Below are 16,348 nucleotides of genomic sequence, written 5' to 3' on the forward strand. Positions count from 1 at the left end.
ATGTGTTTCCCAGTGGAAAACGGCACACACACAAGCTGAGTGATGCCAGTGGCATGCCTGAGAACAGGGTACCATCCAGAGGCACCTGGACAAGCTCGAGAAGTGAGCCCACGTGAGGTTCAACAAGGCCAAATGCAACGTCCTACACCTGGGTCGGGCAACAGGCTAAGGGAGGAAGGGATTGAGAGCAACCTTGCAGAGAAGGACTTAGGGGTACCGGTGAGTGGAAGGCTGGACATGACCTGGCAATGTGTGCTCACACATTGCCAGAAAAAGCAATCACAGCCCAGAAAAGCAATCACATCCTGGGTTACATGAAAAGAAGTGTGGCCAGGAGGTTGAGGGAGGGGATTGTGCCCCTCTGCCCCGCTCTGGTGAGACCCCACCTGGTGTTGTTACAGCTCTGCGGCCCCAAGCACAGGAAAGACGTGGACCTGTTGGAGTGGGTCCAGAGGAGGACCACAAAAATGATTAGAGGGATGGAACACTTTCCCTATGAGGACAGGCTGAGAGAGTTGGGGTTGTTCAGCCTGATGAAGAGAAGGCTCCAGGGAGACATTAGTGTGGCCTTTCAGTACTTAAAGGGAGTTTTTAAGAAAGATGGAAACAAACTTTGTAGTAGGTCCTGTAGTGATAGGACAAAGGGCAATGCTTTTAAACTAAAGGAGGGTAGATTCAAACTAGACAGAAATGTTTTGGAATGGGAGTGGCAAAACACTGCAACAGGTTGCCCAGAGAGGTGGTAGATGCCCCATCCCTGGTGGAAGCTCTGAGCAACCTGATCTAGTTAAAGATGTTTCTGCTTGTTGCAGTATGGTTGGACTAGATGACCTTTAAAGGTCCCTACCAAGCCAAACCATACTATGATAATATGCCTAGTTTTCCCTCTCATTTAGTAATTAATTTCTACTTCAGGTTTAATGACTATATATATAGAAAGCCTTGTAGTAGTAACATAACCAGTAATTGTAAAAGAAAATGAAATTGATATAGAACAGCAGAAATACTTACCTCTAAGCTGATGCTCAAATTGTATCCATTACCACTTTTCTTTCCTGTCAAGATTGAGTCTTTCAGTGAGGGTTCCTTATTTTTATTTGTGAAAAGCTGCTCAGTAAATAATTCGTATAACAAAATGAAAAAACCAGTTCACATAAACATAAACGCACATCTCCATTTTCAGCCAGAGGGTAGGAGAGGAACTCCCTGTACTCAGGGCTTCTCAGAATCCTGGATATATGTCTAGGGTATATGTCAGTCTGACTCTTCTTTCCCATCCCTCCTAAATCCCTTCAGTCTCAAGGATGAGGATGGCCATGGTTTTAAACAGTTTTTTTGAAATGTATATGGAGTCTTAATGGACTAGAAATAGCCTCCATGCTGTGCTTTGAGAACCTCGTGCTGTACAGGGATGTAAGGCCTCTTTCCTTTCACTTTTCTGGAGAAGAAATTAGTCTAGTCATGTGTAATAAGCCCATGGTGTCTAAATGTTTGGCTTTTCAAATTACACCAGTGTGCTTCATTTTCCTTGCTGCTCCTGCGAGTTCATTTTTTTTTTTGTAAAATGAGTTGCTTACTCAAGGCAATACATTGGGTAACGAGCCCAGATAGAGACCTCTGCCTCCAGCTGGAATTAGTTTCTCTGTTGTCCAGTGGTATAAACTGGTATGCGATTATGATCCAGTTTAAGGATCGTAACTCTGTGCTAGGATGAAACATTAGAAGCCTACATGCCCCGGTAGAAAGTTGCAGTCTTTGGAAGGACCTTGTGGTTATGATATTCCTCCAGGAAGTCTTTTAATGTTACTTGCTTTTGGCCTTAAGAAAAAGAAATCAAAAATTTAGAAGCAGGAACATGCATAAGGAGTAAGTAAACCTGATAAGTAAGTAAACCTATGTGACTCTACATCTTCATATTAACTTACTTGAAGATAAAATCTTTGTGCTTTTATTAGGTGGCTGCAAGAGGTATTTGATGTTCCCTTAGTTATACAGGGAACTTTCAAAGTGATTGTTGTGTTTTCTGCTGGGCAGAAGTAGAGTTGTCATGTAACTTATAGTTTACTAGTTGTGTGGTTCAAAATTAATTTCTTTGTTTCTAGTTTCCTTGGGAAATTGACAAGATATTTGAAATTTGTTAAGTGTCAGCGATATGTTCCTGTGGAATGATTATTTCCTGATACAGCTAGGGAGACCTGAGGTACTTCTGCCATGTGGACATGTGACTTTATAATCGTGGAATTTGCCAGTGTGGTCTCTCTAGTGAGACGCTTGGAATAGATGCATCTAAATATTTTGTACATTTAAAATGTATCTTTACGTCCAGAGTCTCTGTTTTGTTCTCTTGGATACTTTGGCATTTCTAATAATTAATAGTACAAGTAGTTCTGCTATTGAGTAGAGCAAAATAGTAGCAAAGAGTAGATTCTTGTCTAATTTTTTCAGTCAAGTCCAGTCATGGAGCCTTGATCTGCTTATTAGGGTCCAAGAACTGGGACTGCAGTATAGGAAGATTTACTGAAGAAATAAGTTCAGTTTTGTGGAGAATGGGAAAAAATACTGCTATTTCACTCTGCCAAAACCTTTTTTGAATGAAATTACTGTGTTTGAAAGTGTTGTTTTATTAACCAGCTGATTTCCTTAGCCACCAGGTAATAAGAGTATCATGTATTACCTTTTCAAGCCTCTTGAGGGGAGCAGCGTCTGTAATCATATCCATATAAAAGAAGAATTAAGTTTACAGAAGAGTATTTTTTGGTCTAGGCTGCATTTGTGTGTTCTTGATAATCCAAGATCTGATTGTAGCTGTGCTGTGCTTATTTTATTTTATTTCTGTATGTTTTATAATTATAGTTCGGTTTGGCAGCAGTAAAATTGACACAGATCTCATCAATCGAATCGAAAGAGCTACTGGGAAAAAACCTCACCACTTTCTACGTAGAGGAATCTTTTTCTCTCACAGGTGAGTTCTTCTGATTTTAAAATTCAAAAAGGTCACATTAGGTAGATTTTGTCTGAGCATTACTGGGAAAAACCTATAACTAGCAAACGACTGCACTCTTTTATACCAAGGTAAACCCAACTGTGTCATTTGAAATCAGCAGCTACTGCAGATTTCCCCTGGCAATATCTGAAGCCCTAGATTGCATCAGTTTCTGATACGTCCTCACTAATCCCAGGTTGAAGGAACGTACGCAGAAACTTTGCTTTGGACAGCTGCTGTTTTGACTCTACATTGGCAGCCAGACAAAGCCATTTGCCTACAGTGTCCCTGCTGATTTCACTAAAGGTCCATCCACTTGGCCTGTGGACCTGTGTATCTATATTTTTGCATAAAATAAAGCTCAGGGAATAATCTTTAGCACCAGCTTGCCAGTCATCTACACTGTTTAATATAATGTGTGGATTTTCAGCCTATGGCAGCTAGCGCATTTCAAATAAGTGCCTGAGCATGATTCAGGGCATAACCTCCACCAGAGATCATTCAAAGCTAGTTGTTTAAACCTATTTGGGAAATAAACCTATTTGGGAAATCATAACTTGTTTTACTGGGCTCTAGAAATTATTATCCAATTAAGTAGGGGTTTTTTAAGTTGTATATTTTTTAATTTTAATTAAATTTTTAACTTACTTTTCCTTTGAGGGTTTTTTTAATAGATACTGAAGGAGACAAAGCTTTTCTTAAATTAAAAATGATCAAATAAAACCTTTTCCTAGGGCACTTAACATACTAACTTTTATTTATAAGTACATTTGGCTTTACAAGCACTCAAATTTTGAATAGAAGCTTTTTGCTGTGGATGTTTCTTCCTAAAGAATCGCATCACGTGCTCTCTGTTTTTTCCTTAGAGATATGGACCAAATCCTCGATGCTTATGAAAATAAGAAGTCCTTTTACCTTTACACAGGCAGAGGGCCGTCCTCTCAGGCAATGCATATTGGTCATTTTAACACATTTATGTTCACAAAGTAAGCTATTTCTACCATTTGTAATAATCAAAACATGTTTCTTTTTAAGTAAATCTTGAACATAGTTTATGGAACTGCCAAAATGATACATTTCAAGGACACTTGTCTGTTTGAGGTGAACATTGATGATATTAATCCAATCTTAGATAATCACTTAAATGACTGTAATCCCTGCATCACTACCATAAAGCCCTCTTCCTCTCACCCTTAGCCTCATTAGAATTTTTGTTCTTCTTAAAAACGGGTTTGTGGTGAGACTCAGTAGCATTCTAATGCGGTGACTGCAGCAGCAGGACACAGAGACATTGGACTCAAAGAGCTAAGAGTCTCTTTGAATTCTTGTTTCCATTGCAAATGGTGACAGCTGTCGTATGTACAGGAAACAATAAGTGTGAGTCTTTTGTCCAGGTAAGTTGTCATTATAATCTGAACAAAATATTTATTCTGTTCACATAAACATAACTGTGTATGTATACAAAGAAAAGAGCATCAGACTTTTTAATATACTTTTGTTTAAAGGTATAAAAATATTTTAGCTATGTAGCTCTACATCTTCATATTAACTTACTTGAAGATAAAATCTTTGTGCTTTTATTAGGTGGCTGCAAGAGGTATTTGATGTTCCCTTAGTTATACAATTAACTGATGATGAGAAATACCTTTGGAAGGACCTGACAACTGAGAAAGCATATGAGTATGCTAAAGAAAATGCAAAAGACATCATTGCATGTGGTTTTGATGTCAATAAAACCTTTATATTTTCGGATTTGGACTATTTGGGGTAAGTATAAATATGCTTAGGGCAATGTAATGAAAAAATAGCATTTGTATTTTCTCTCCAACTTTCAATAGCTAGCAGTGTTTTAATAAATGTTTCTAAATTTGAAAGCTTCAAGACATGTTTTACAACACTTAGAGTAGCTCATTAATTTTTCTGCCATCTAACCTTATATATGTACTATTATCATTCTTCTGTATAACATATGAACAGATACTTACATGTGTAATTTAAATTCTGAAAAATGTATTAAGCCAACTAAATTCTGAAAATACCTAACAAACCAAGAAAACAATTTGTTTAAGATGGTATCAAAATTTTTGAGGAATGTTTACACTGAATCTGCACTAATGGAAGGTGTTTAAGCAACTTGTGGTTAGTTGATTTAATACTGCATGGAAGATTATTGTTTGAGTAATATTAAATGAAGATTTAAGAAAAAGAAACTGCTACTGGAAGTGCCTTCTCAGAAGGAAGCTTTAGGGCAAAGTTCAGAACTGAAGTTGGGGGCTTTGTTCTTCCATGTGAGGTGATGAGCTTCCTTAAAGACTTGGATGAGAGAATATATGTTTTAGCACTGAACTGTATAACATACGGCCCCCAGAGTGTGGAGCTGACAGAGCAGTTTATCCTCTTTTTGCTCCTCTGAATTTCCTGCCTTAGAAAAGTTTCATTAACACAAATCTGCCCTGTGGCTGAAGGAGGGAGGGCAGGTCAGAACTGCTGTTTCTTTTGTTTCAGCTCCCCAGCAGAAATAAAAAAGGAAGAAATTGCTGAGCTATTTTTGATTTGGAAATGCTGCTGCTGTATTTGGTGAGAGAGAAGGTCCAGGCAGGGAACTTAGCCTGTAGAAAATGAGAATTTGGAGGGTTTGAGCTACTATTCCTTTGGTGAACTGCAGCATCCTGTATGGGATACACACAGGGGATCCCACACAACACAGAAGACATGAACTTTTCAGGTTGCCAGAGTTCACAAGAGTAGCATAAGGATAAGTAAACTTCAGACTCCATGAGGCATTTTGGCACCACTTCCAAATCATTATATTCCTGGCTTTAGACAGTTAATTGTGACAAAAAATGCTTGCAGTAAAGGTTGGGGGGAGGGAAGAATAAATTAAACCTTCAAGGCATAAAATTCTTGTTGGTAAATAATTCTCTGGTTGTCATCTCAATGAGCCACAGAAAAAGTCTGAAATGGTGAGATTTAATACTTGAGGGTTTTTTTGATTTTCTCAGTTTTGGAAGTGAAAGTTTCTACCTACACTTTTCTGCTTATGTTTCTCATTTTAATTTTCCACTTTTTTCTCATAGGGCAAGTACTGGATTCTACAAAAACATCGTCAAAGTTCAGAAGCATGTTACATTTAACCAAGTAAAAGGAATCTTTGGCTTTACAGACAGTGATTGCATAGGTAGGAAATAATATGTGTTACTGGAAGTGATGCTTGCTTTCACTCTCTATAGCACTATTTAAGTAATAATTTAAAGAGATTAGTATCTGCCACTCAGGAAATACAGATAGAAAAAGCAAGAAGATCCATGTTTCTAGGCTGATTCTAAAAGGATGTTGTTGTGGCTCCTTCAGCATAGAAAACACTTTGCGGTAAAATTTCTATCATATCTACCTTTTTGCTGTAGTAGCAGCAAAGTGAAAAACACCAACACTGAAGTGCCCAGGGCAGACAACTATTCCTTTGGTTTTGTTTTTTAATATTGTTTACAGTTGATTATAGTTGATTATGCCTCCTAAAAATTCCTATGCCAAATTTATACAGAAGCTTTTCTCTTCAGGAGAAGTTATATTAATACACGCAAGTGTGTATGTGTGTGTGTGTGTATTTATATATATATGAAAAAAGTTAAGGAGTGCTTAAAAGCCTAATTTTCAAGGTGCTAGGTAACTCTGCCTTCCATTTACTTCACTGTAGTTGCAAGTTTTTATCATACTGGCCAAAAAAGATTCTAAAAAACTTGGTTGTCCTGAGCACTAGCATCATTCTTTGTCCAGTAATTGAGCCAGTGACAGCTTTTCAGCCTTCACTGTAGCCAAGGAATAGATTCCGACTTCTGCCTTAGCAGTACTTCAATAAATGTGGGTGTTGTGATAATGACTTCATTACATGTTCAGAAAAATCTGCAATTTGCTTTCTGTTCTGAGAGGATTTTGATTAGGGAAGCAGGTTGGTCAGTGTATAAAGAAGAAAACTAGCCACATCTGAGATGGTTCGCACATGCAGCATGCATATAGCCATGGTTTTAAGGTCCTAAGAGGGAAACTTGCCTGATAAGTAGAACTTTAGTCATTCTCTCACAAAGAGAATAAATCAGCAGTTCAGAGTGATATAGTCAATTGTATATTTCTGAGAAGGGTAGGTAGTTCAATGATGAAGAGAGTATGCGCTAATCCACTTTTTCTGGAACCTTTGTGATCACAACCTGACTTTTTTCATTAGTTTCTACGGCAGTTAAAGGTTTGTTGACATTATGTAAGGTAAAGATAAGGCAACCCTACTTGTTGAAGACAGATGCTGGTCTTAAACTGAGTATCTGAATGATTCACTTGTGTGTTTTAAAGACTTGAGAAAGTTCTTTCCATTTATCATTGTTTATCTTGGCTTCTCAGCTTTTTCAAACACCTTGTCTTCTAGGAAAGATCAGCTTTCCTGCTATTCAAGCTGCTCCATCCTTCAGTTCATCATTTCCACAGATCTTCAATGGCAAGGAGAACATTCAGTGTCTTATCCCATGTGGTATCGATCAGGTAAGAAGGTGATATTACTTCATTTGGTTTTCATGGACTTGTTTTATAATGTACAGTTCAAGCTTCGTCGTGACATATCGAAACATCTTTAAAACATTCCTGCAAGCACCTTTCTGGGGCAGAAGCTGGAAGGGATAAAAGCATGTTGTGTTGTGTCCTGACAAAGATGAAAGCTTAACCCAACAATCATGTATTCATGCATTACTCATTCTTGCAAATCTTGAGTTTGTCTTGATCTCAACCCAGTTCACAGTGAACTGGGTTCTATGAAAGCAAAGACAGTAGAATCTATGGAAAGTGTACTGACATGGGGGTAGAAGGAAACTTTTGGCCATCTCCATGGTAACTAGGACAAGTTGAAATGAGTTTAAGTTGCAGCGCAAGAGATTTATGTTGAACCATGGGGAAAAACGTTCTATCAGTAAGAATAAAGAAGCATTGAAATAGTTTGCCAGAAAAGCTGCAGAACCTTAACAATGTGGATCTATATAGAGAGGATGGAAGAACATTGGCCACAAATGATAGTGGTAGCATCATTGCTTCAAATAAGTATTCTTTCTAGGTATCAGCTGCAGTTGATTAAAGCTGTATCATCAGCACAGCGCTGTCAGCTCGATGACAGTTTTAACTCACATTCTGTGCTGGTTGTTAAACGCTTTGGGAGGAAGTTTGCACCTTAGTCTGTGTCCATCCCCTGGCATACTAAGCATAGTTTTCACAACTATTTGAATTCATTTAAATGTTTGTAAATATGCTGGTTAGTTGAGGGAATCATAGTGTACAGCAAAACTATGGAAATTTAAAAAAAGGACTTTTGTTTGATTGTTACTCTGGATGAACAGAATAGGAAATAGGTTCTGGAATGTTTTGTGGTTTCAGTTTTTTTCTTATCTTTATTTGTTTGAGACTGCTTGTTAAGGCATGAATGAGTCAGCACTAATTAGCTTTTAAGTCACATTTTTCAACTTTATTCTGCGCTTTTATTGATGGTTGTTCTAGGATCCTTATTTTAGAATGACCCGGGATGTAGCACCTAGAATTGGATTGCCTAAACCAGCCTTACTGCACTCAGTCTTCTTCCCAGCCCTGCAAGGAGCACAGACAAAAATGAGTTCTAGTGACCCAAACTCCTCCATCTTCCTCACCGATACACCCAAACAAATCAAGACCAAGGTAAGGACCTGCAAAACCTGAGAGCACAAAGCTTTATAACAAAAAGCAGCTGTGGTCCTTATGGTTACAACAACAATTTTTTTAATGCTTTCTTTGAACATACCTGAATCCTTTTCCCCATACATTTCATGGCAAAGCATCTTCAGGAATTGAAGAAGTTATACAGATTTACCTATACCATCAAATATAATCTTTTGCCTTGCCCACTAATCTAATAGTACAGACATTAGCTAGGAAAATGTACAGAACGTCAGACTTGTACAAAACATCAGATTTGCAGAGCAGTGGTATGAGAATTAAGAGCTGTGGAGGCTCATGCTCTAAGACAAATAATATGTTACCATAGTTTTGAAATCTGACAGTCCATGATGTAAATCAAATAAACAGCTCTTTCTCTTGACTTTCTCTTGACTGCTGGGAGCCCCAGGCATTGTACAGTGTCAGTTACAACACAAGTCAGATTTTTCCTGCTGCTTGGGGATCTGCTGCTGCCATATATTCCTCCCTCCAGTTCACAAATAAATATTAGATTGAATTTCACCTAAGTTTCCAAAGGGATATTTTCTCCTGTCTGAATATGTTCATAGTGCCTTCAACCAGTGTCAGGTGATTTAGTTTGGCAGAAGTTCACCTGTGTTGTGGTATTTAAAAAAATAAATAAAAATCAGCCTTTGGAAAAGGGTTTATAGGCACGATAACCAGACATGAAGTAACTACCTGTCAAAACAAGAAAAAAAGAGATGTATATATTGTTTTTGCTGTTTTGACTTGGATTAATTCACTTATGGTTCACAAACCCGTATATAGGTCAGATGCTTCTGCAGCCATTTTATAATGATTCGTCATCTTATGTAGAAACTGATTGAACACTACTGTTTTGAATAATGTGTTTAGATTATAATAATTCCAGTTTATTTGCACAGTTACCGAGCTGCTTTTTTGAAAAAGCTGTAGTTTCAAAATAGAGGATATGTGATTAGTGACAGTGTTGGTAAGAGTCTTCCATTTTTTTCCTGGCAAGTAGCTAGCAACCTGCAAATAGATCCAAGATACCTTATGTTCAGTTAATAAATCCTACTTCTGCTATCTTTAAACTACTTGAAAAAACAACAGAATAATTCTAGCTACTTGGGATATAACAGCTACGAAGAAAAAATTCTGAACATAATGTAAAACATTGAATAATATAGGACAAACTGAGAGTTATTTCAGCTTCTGAAGCATAGCAGAAGCAAGTCTTTATGGAAATAGAGCTTGAATGAAAGGCTAAATATTTTTATGGCGAATAAGTAGGATAGATGAGTTCTGGTGGTGGATGAATGTTAAAAAGAGAATGCCACTGCTGCACACAAAAAATTACTACATACAGAATTTTTCAGATTACTAGTGCGTTGCTAAGTAGTGAGAAAGATGAAGAATGACTAGATATTGGGAAAGACTGAGAAGCTGTTAAATCTACGGAGCTGAATGGCAACATTGTAAAAACTATTCTTATTTCACCTATCAGCATCAAGTTACACCTCAGTTCTTTGTTTATTTTCCTAGAAAGTGTTATTTAGATTCTAAGTTTTTACTAATTCGGAAAAAATCAGTGCATCACTCTGGATACTAGATACATGATGGAAACCCTCAGTCAATAAGTAGATGCCAGAATATGTAAAAAAAAAAAAAGAACTTGAGATTAATACAGTAAACATTTTGTTTAAAACAATAATGTGCCTTCACCTGGCATATTGTATTTAATCCCCCTCACCTAGTAAAAACACAACCTGTACAGATGACGGACAAAAAAAATTGTACAAAGACTTTGAAAAACTAATAGGGAGAGAGGTGAGTGCAAAACAATATGTAAAGCCTTAGTTTTATAGATACAAAGACAGCTATTCTGGCTGTCCTACAATATAAGAATAGATGTGTGTGACAGGTGGCAGTTTATTTTATTAAGATACCCATCAGTGCATCTTTTTTGTACGTAATTCATTGCCACAAGACCTCATCTGTAACATGGTGGTTCGAAAGATTCAAAAAAGAACTAGGCAGTCGTACAGATTATAATGTTCAGAAATCATAAGTATATAACAATAATATATAACAATAATATATAATAATAATATATAACAATTCCTATGTACCAGAACAAAAAAAAAATATACGTCTTGTGCATGTATGTCTTTTGATTGGTTGATGATGACACCTGAAAAGATACTGGAGCCAAACAAGAGCTCAGCTTATGGTTGAGAGATACTTTTTTTTCTTCTGGCAATTTATTTTCTTTAGATTTGTAGGAAGATTAGCATCATCTGAGAATCCTACACGTGTATAAATTGTTCAGATTGGCCCGTGGTTTCTGAGTTTACTGGGATTGGGGTTAGCAGATAAATCTATTCAGCAGCGGAGGTCATCTCCACATGGGAAGCTACACTTAAGAGGCGTGAGAGGAGAGTCAGCAAGTATTCTGGTTTTAGTCTGAACAATGGGGCATGTGTCTAATTTTAGCCATTCTAGCCAGAGGGCTGCAAGCTTTACCTTTGCTTTCTCTTGTTTTCCATTTCCCTATGAAAAGGAGACTAAGTTTTCTCTAAGATTTCTTAAAAAAATTTCCATGCCTTCTTCATCTCTTTCAAAATTATTTTCCTGATGAAGTGATTATCTTATTTTTTCCTTACATAAAGTACGTCTCCTGTAAGCACAAATTGTATCCAATAGGCAACAGCTTCAGCAAAAGGGACTTAAAATCCTTTTGAGTGTACCTTGGCTGGATTTTTTTTTTTTTTTGCTTCATTTCTATTCTGGAGAATATGCATATAACCATTTTTCCTTGCTGGCCTCTAATGATCTTCTTTTGCCTCCCTGCTTCAGTCCTGAGGCTCTACATTAACTTACCCCACTCACCCTTCAGCTAGTCCTTAGTAAGGAATTTGGAGGATCATGATGCACCTCTGTTTACAATATAGTAATCCAGAATTTAGTAGAACTTATATCATGAAATCATGTTGTTTCAGATTAACAAGCATGCCTTCTCTGGAGGCAGAGATACTATTGAAGAGCACAGGAAGTACGGAGGTAACTGTGACGTTGACGTATCTTTTATGTACCTGACTTTCTTCCTAGAAGATGATGACAGGCTTGAACAGCTGAAGCAGGTAAGTAGCCACTTTGAAGATAATATTATTCATTCTTTATTGTGAGGACAAAACTATAATTAAGCCCTTCTATGAACCTTCTCCAGGACGGTAACTGTTGGTCTTGCATTCCCCATCCCTTGCAAGTTTCAGTATTAGACCTCTCTATTTGTTTGTTTGCGATGTTCTTTCTCACAGGTCAATCTAGCTCTCCTTTAAAAAATAAAAATAAAAATTTTCCTAGGATTTTTATAAGGTTTTCTAGCACTGTGTAGGACAATATCTACACTACCATTTAAATGACGCCACCTCAGGATTAGTGTTGTTTTAATCAAATAATACACTTTTGCCTGTTCCTTGTGAGCAAGGGCCCTAAACACTCTGTAAAATTACAAAAACTCATGTCCAAAACTTACTGGCTTTTTGTTGTGTTGTTTTTTTTTTTAGCACAAGAAATGTAATAGCTATGAGGGATTGATTGATTGATTGCTCACAAGCAAAAAGTGCTTCATAGATGTCGCACTTTCCTTAAACCTATTGGGCAGACTTCTGTTCCTGGGCATGCTAGTAAGACATTTCCTTCAGCTCTGTGATGACGATCAGTACGAGGCCATGTGCATTCTCTAGTATCTGTAGTTGATGATGCCCTGGTCACATCCATTTTTCAGCGTTCACCTACTGGGAACATCTGCAAGGCAAGAGCTACAGCTTCTTCTCTGACTCTCTCGTTGCCCACACCAGAACAGGACTAATCCCCATGCAAACTGATGTAAATTCCTTATGGAAATCTGGAGCACATTTGATGTATTTAGCAGTTTTCCAGTAGCATCCAACCACTGCAACAACATCAGCAGAGCTGCCACAGGGCACAGATCCTAGACCCCCGCAGCAGGTTGCTGCAGCGCTACCTTAGAACCACATTAGAGAACGTGAAATCACTGCTTATAGCAGCAGCATTAGTGGAGCGGTTTTTTTTCAGTTATGGTGCCAGAGGTAAAAGCTTTCGGAATTGGATGCTCAGAGAAAGCAATATTAGTGTTTTTATAACAAACAAACAAACAAAACCTTTACTATAGAAAGGATACTTTAATCACATTTAATCTCTTACTTAAATGCTATGAGGCAAAAATATTGCAAAAAACAGCCTAAGGTGATTGTTTATTTAAACTGGGATTCTGGGGAGAAAAATAGGCAGTTTCCTGCAAATAATTACACAATCTTTTAAAATGCAACAAGCCATTTTGCAAGTTAGATTTTCAGAGTGATAATGCCATGATCTTCTAAGGCATGTGCTTATTTTTAAGGCATCCTAGGGCCAGGCTTTTAAAGATATATTTGTCACTGACTCTTTTTCCATATAGCACCATATTTAGCAATCAATGCTTTCTTGACAGGCATACACAAGTGGGGAATTGCTCACGGGGGAGCTGAAAAAGGTCCTTATCGAAACATTGCAGCCCTTGGTAGCAGCTCATCAAGAGAGACGGAAGCAGGTCACAGATGAAATGGTGCAGCAATTCATGACTCCGCGGAAGCTAGCTTTTGAATTTTGAAGAAACGTGCATTTAACTTACCACTTGATAAACCAAAACCAAGTAATTGTTGTCTTCTGTGTATGTCATTGCTCCCTAGTTATTGTACAGCCTGCAATCAGGGCTTTATAAATACTGCTTTTAATGAGTTAATTACAATGAATGTCAGAGTACAGGAAAAAATTAAAATAGGGCTTTTATCTATTTAAAGTCAGTATATGCAAGACAGAATTGCCCAATCTTGCAGAAAAGCATGTCTGTCAGCACATTTTATTTTATTGTATTTCATGTTGAAAATACAAATAAAACTTCCATTTTGATGATAAAGCCTAATGTAAATTTTTAGATATGTTGGTAAGAGGTCATATCTCAAACTAATTACTAGTAGTTCCATTTTCTTTTGTCATGTGTACTTTGGTTACTAGACTGTCCTTTTGGGCTACTGGGAAAGTGCTGCACGCAAAAAGATAATGAATGTTACAAATTAGATTACGCAGTGACTTAGGCTGGAGATCAATACAGGAAGAATGGAGTTCTCTAAGTTAAGCACAGAAGAAAGAATATCAGACTGGTTTTTGCTATTGTCTTCCTGTTTAAGCTGGGGCAAGTCACAGAAATCTCACTGTACTTTTGCTTCTGCAACTATTTAAACGGTCGGACTGCCTCTCTACTGTGAGGACTAGCGTTCTCTTAAAAATAAAATTTTAAAAAATAAAAAAAGGACACTTCTAATTTGACTGTAATAAACGTTTGAAGTCAGCTGATTAGAGTTGGATTGAGGGAGAAGTTCCAAGGGTGAGACTTCTCAGTGGCTTGAGTAGACCTTGGGTCAGCCTGGTAGTACACAAGAACATGCTGGGCTGTTTGTGCTGCCTGGCGCTGGGGCCTCTGCCTTCCCGCCAGCACCCACTCGGCAACACAGCGGGCACACACAGCCCCTCCGGCAATGGCTTTGTGTTTCTCAGATGGAAGTGCCTGTCCCTCAAGTTGTTTAGGAAGTGCCCCTGTTAGTTTATGTTTGTGCAAGGAACCAAGGAAAGATGGAAGCGCAAAGCAAGTTTAGCCCTATTGCATGTGTTTCAAACTTGTGCTGAAAATAGCAGTGCTTAGCTTTTGTCTTTTTCTTTACAGTTTACATGAGCTGACACTGCTAATTTAATGCCATTGACTTTCATGCATTAATGTTTACCAGTGACTGTCTCTCTGTAACCCACAGATGTATCTCAGTGCTAACAAATGTTTAACAATCAGTTAGAAAAGCTTTATTTTCTTCCTCTTTTTTTTTTTTCTTAAGGTGGTGGAGCAATTCTTAGGAAAGAAAAATAGTCTCCTAAATCGAGTAGTAAATAAACAGATTTTTGGTAACTGTAGACTTTAATGATGACTATCCTGTTCTGCAGTCATCTCTGTCATCTCTAAGCTATACACAAATGACTTAAATTGACTTTTAAAGGGCTTTTACAAACTCATAATGAAGATTTCTTCTTTAAAATATTGTATGCAGATCTGTCCTCCAAGATTTATTTTAGCTATTCAGGAAAGGGAAATAAGCTGTAGGAGAAACACTGGAGTGTTCTATTCTAACTAAGCATATGGATTAATTTTATAACACAGCAATTAAAGTCTGGTTTGCAAATTCTAAAAAGGAAAGCGGTAGCAAAATTGTTTAGTTTAACTCAGCAAGCACCTTACTCAAGTACTCTGACAAATTCTTACATGCTACTGAAATGATACAGTTTCTCAGAGGAGCCTTGACAAATTCCCAAATTTGTTGTCATTACAATTCATGTCCCAGAAATATTTAAAAGTCAAGACAAAGCAGTCTTCAAAAGCATATGTGAAATGTCTAAGAATGTTGTCGGGCAATGTTCATTACATTTTCCTCAATTTGCTCATGTTTTGTTTATCACATTGTAATAAAAATGTAAATAAAAGTCTGTATCAAACTTCTTTTATTTTACTCTTTTTGTTATTACTACTGATTTAAAAGGCTTTACACTTACTCTATTTCTGATCTCTCTCCCCACCCTTTTTGGTGTTGATTTACTCATCTGATGGAGCTGGTCCTTCTTTTGATGTCCACCAACTTTCACGTAGTGAAATAGAATCATAGAATCTGTTGGGCTGGAAGGGACCTTTTAAGGTCATCTAATCCAACGCCCCTGCAGCGAGCAGGAACATGTTGAAATAGATCAGGTTACTTGGAGCTCCATCAAGCCTGATGTTGAATGCCTTCAGGGATGGAGCCTCCACCACCTCTGTGGGCAACCTGTTTCAGTGTTTCACCACCCTTATAGTAAAGAACTTCTTCCTGATATCTAATCTAAATTTACCCTGCTCAGGTATGGTGCCCTTTAACCCCTTCAATCCAGTCCTAACAGGCAGACTCCAGGTTGCTCCCAGATTGTTGTCCAAAAATTAAGTGGTCACATAAAACAAGATGTTGCATTTTCCTGTGTATAGAAGCTGGCTTGGAAATAGGGGAGGGTCCGTGTGACCAGTTTATGATGACGCTTCAGTAGGTTTGGAGTAAAGACTGGTACTTTAAAGGAAACATATTTCACAATTGCTGTTGCTTGAAAAGCACAAGTTCTGAATAACTTCACATGACTCTTTCCATACTCCAAAAGGCATGCTGAAAACTGTTTGGATATTCATAAATGTCAGAGCAAACAGGAACTACCAGCAACATGAAAACGGAGCAGAATGTGCCTTCTAAAGAAAATTTTCTTTGATTCCCAAAACCAGCAATTTGTTAGTGAAAGAAATTAATGATACACGACAAGCTGCAGTCCCTATAGCAAAGTAAATCCAGTATCAGCACAGCGAATGTGGTGTCTTCTTTCTGTTAGCTGGCCTTCAGCTAGCTAATTTATCAGAATAAATAGTTCTGTGATTATTACAGTAGATGAAGGTCAAGGTAGTACAAAGAAATCAGAAAATAAAGCAGTCAAGTTCTGAAATCAGAAGCTGAACACCCAGATTCGTGTACATATAGTGTTGTGTTATGA

At 37.6% G+C, this 16,348-nt stretch overlaps 1 protein-coding gene across 1 annotated transcript in view; it reads left to right on the forward strand.

Moving 5' to 3' along the window:
- Nucleotides 1-13,664, forward strand: part of WARS (tryptophanyl-tRNA synthetase) — a 17,954-nt gene extending 4,290 nt beyond the window's left edge. The window contains exons 3-10 of the mRNA XM_009867391.1: nt 2,854-2,962; nt 3,850-3,969; nt 4,568-4,750; nt 6,061-6,161; nt 7,398-7,510; nt 8,510-8,683; nt 11,686-11,826; nt 13,200-13,664. Of these exons, the coding sequence (XP_009865693.1) occupies nt 2,854-2,962; nt 3,850-3,969; nt 4,568-4,750; nt 6,061-6,161; nt 7,398-7,510; nt 8,510-8,683; nt 11,686-11,826; nt 13,200-13,358 (1,100 nt within the window). The 3' untranslated portion in view covers nt 13,359-13,664. The remainder of the gene's footprint in view (nt 1-2,853; nt 2,963-3,849; nt 3,970-4,567; nt 4,751-6,060; nt 6,162-7,397; nt 7,511-8,509; nt 8,684-11,685; nt 11,827-13,199) is intronic.
- Nucleotides 13,665-16,348: the final 2,684 nt, after the last annotated feature.

Source organism: Apaloderma vittatum, unplaced genomic scaffold (assembly GCF_000703405.1).
Source record: "Apaloderma vittatum isolate BGI_N311 unplaced genomic scaffold, ASM70340v1 scaffold5384, whole genome shotgun sequence".
NCBI lineage: Eukaryota > Metazoa > Chordata > Aves > Trogoniformes > Trogonidae > Apaloderma > Apaloderma vittatum.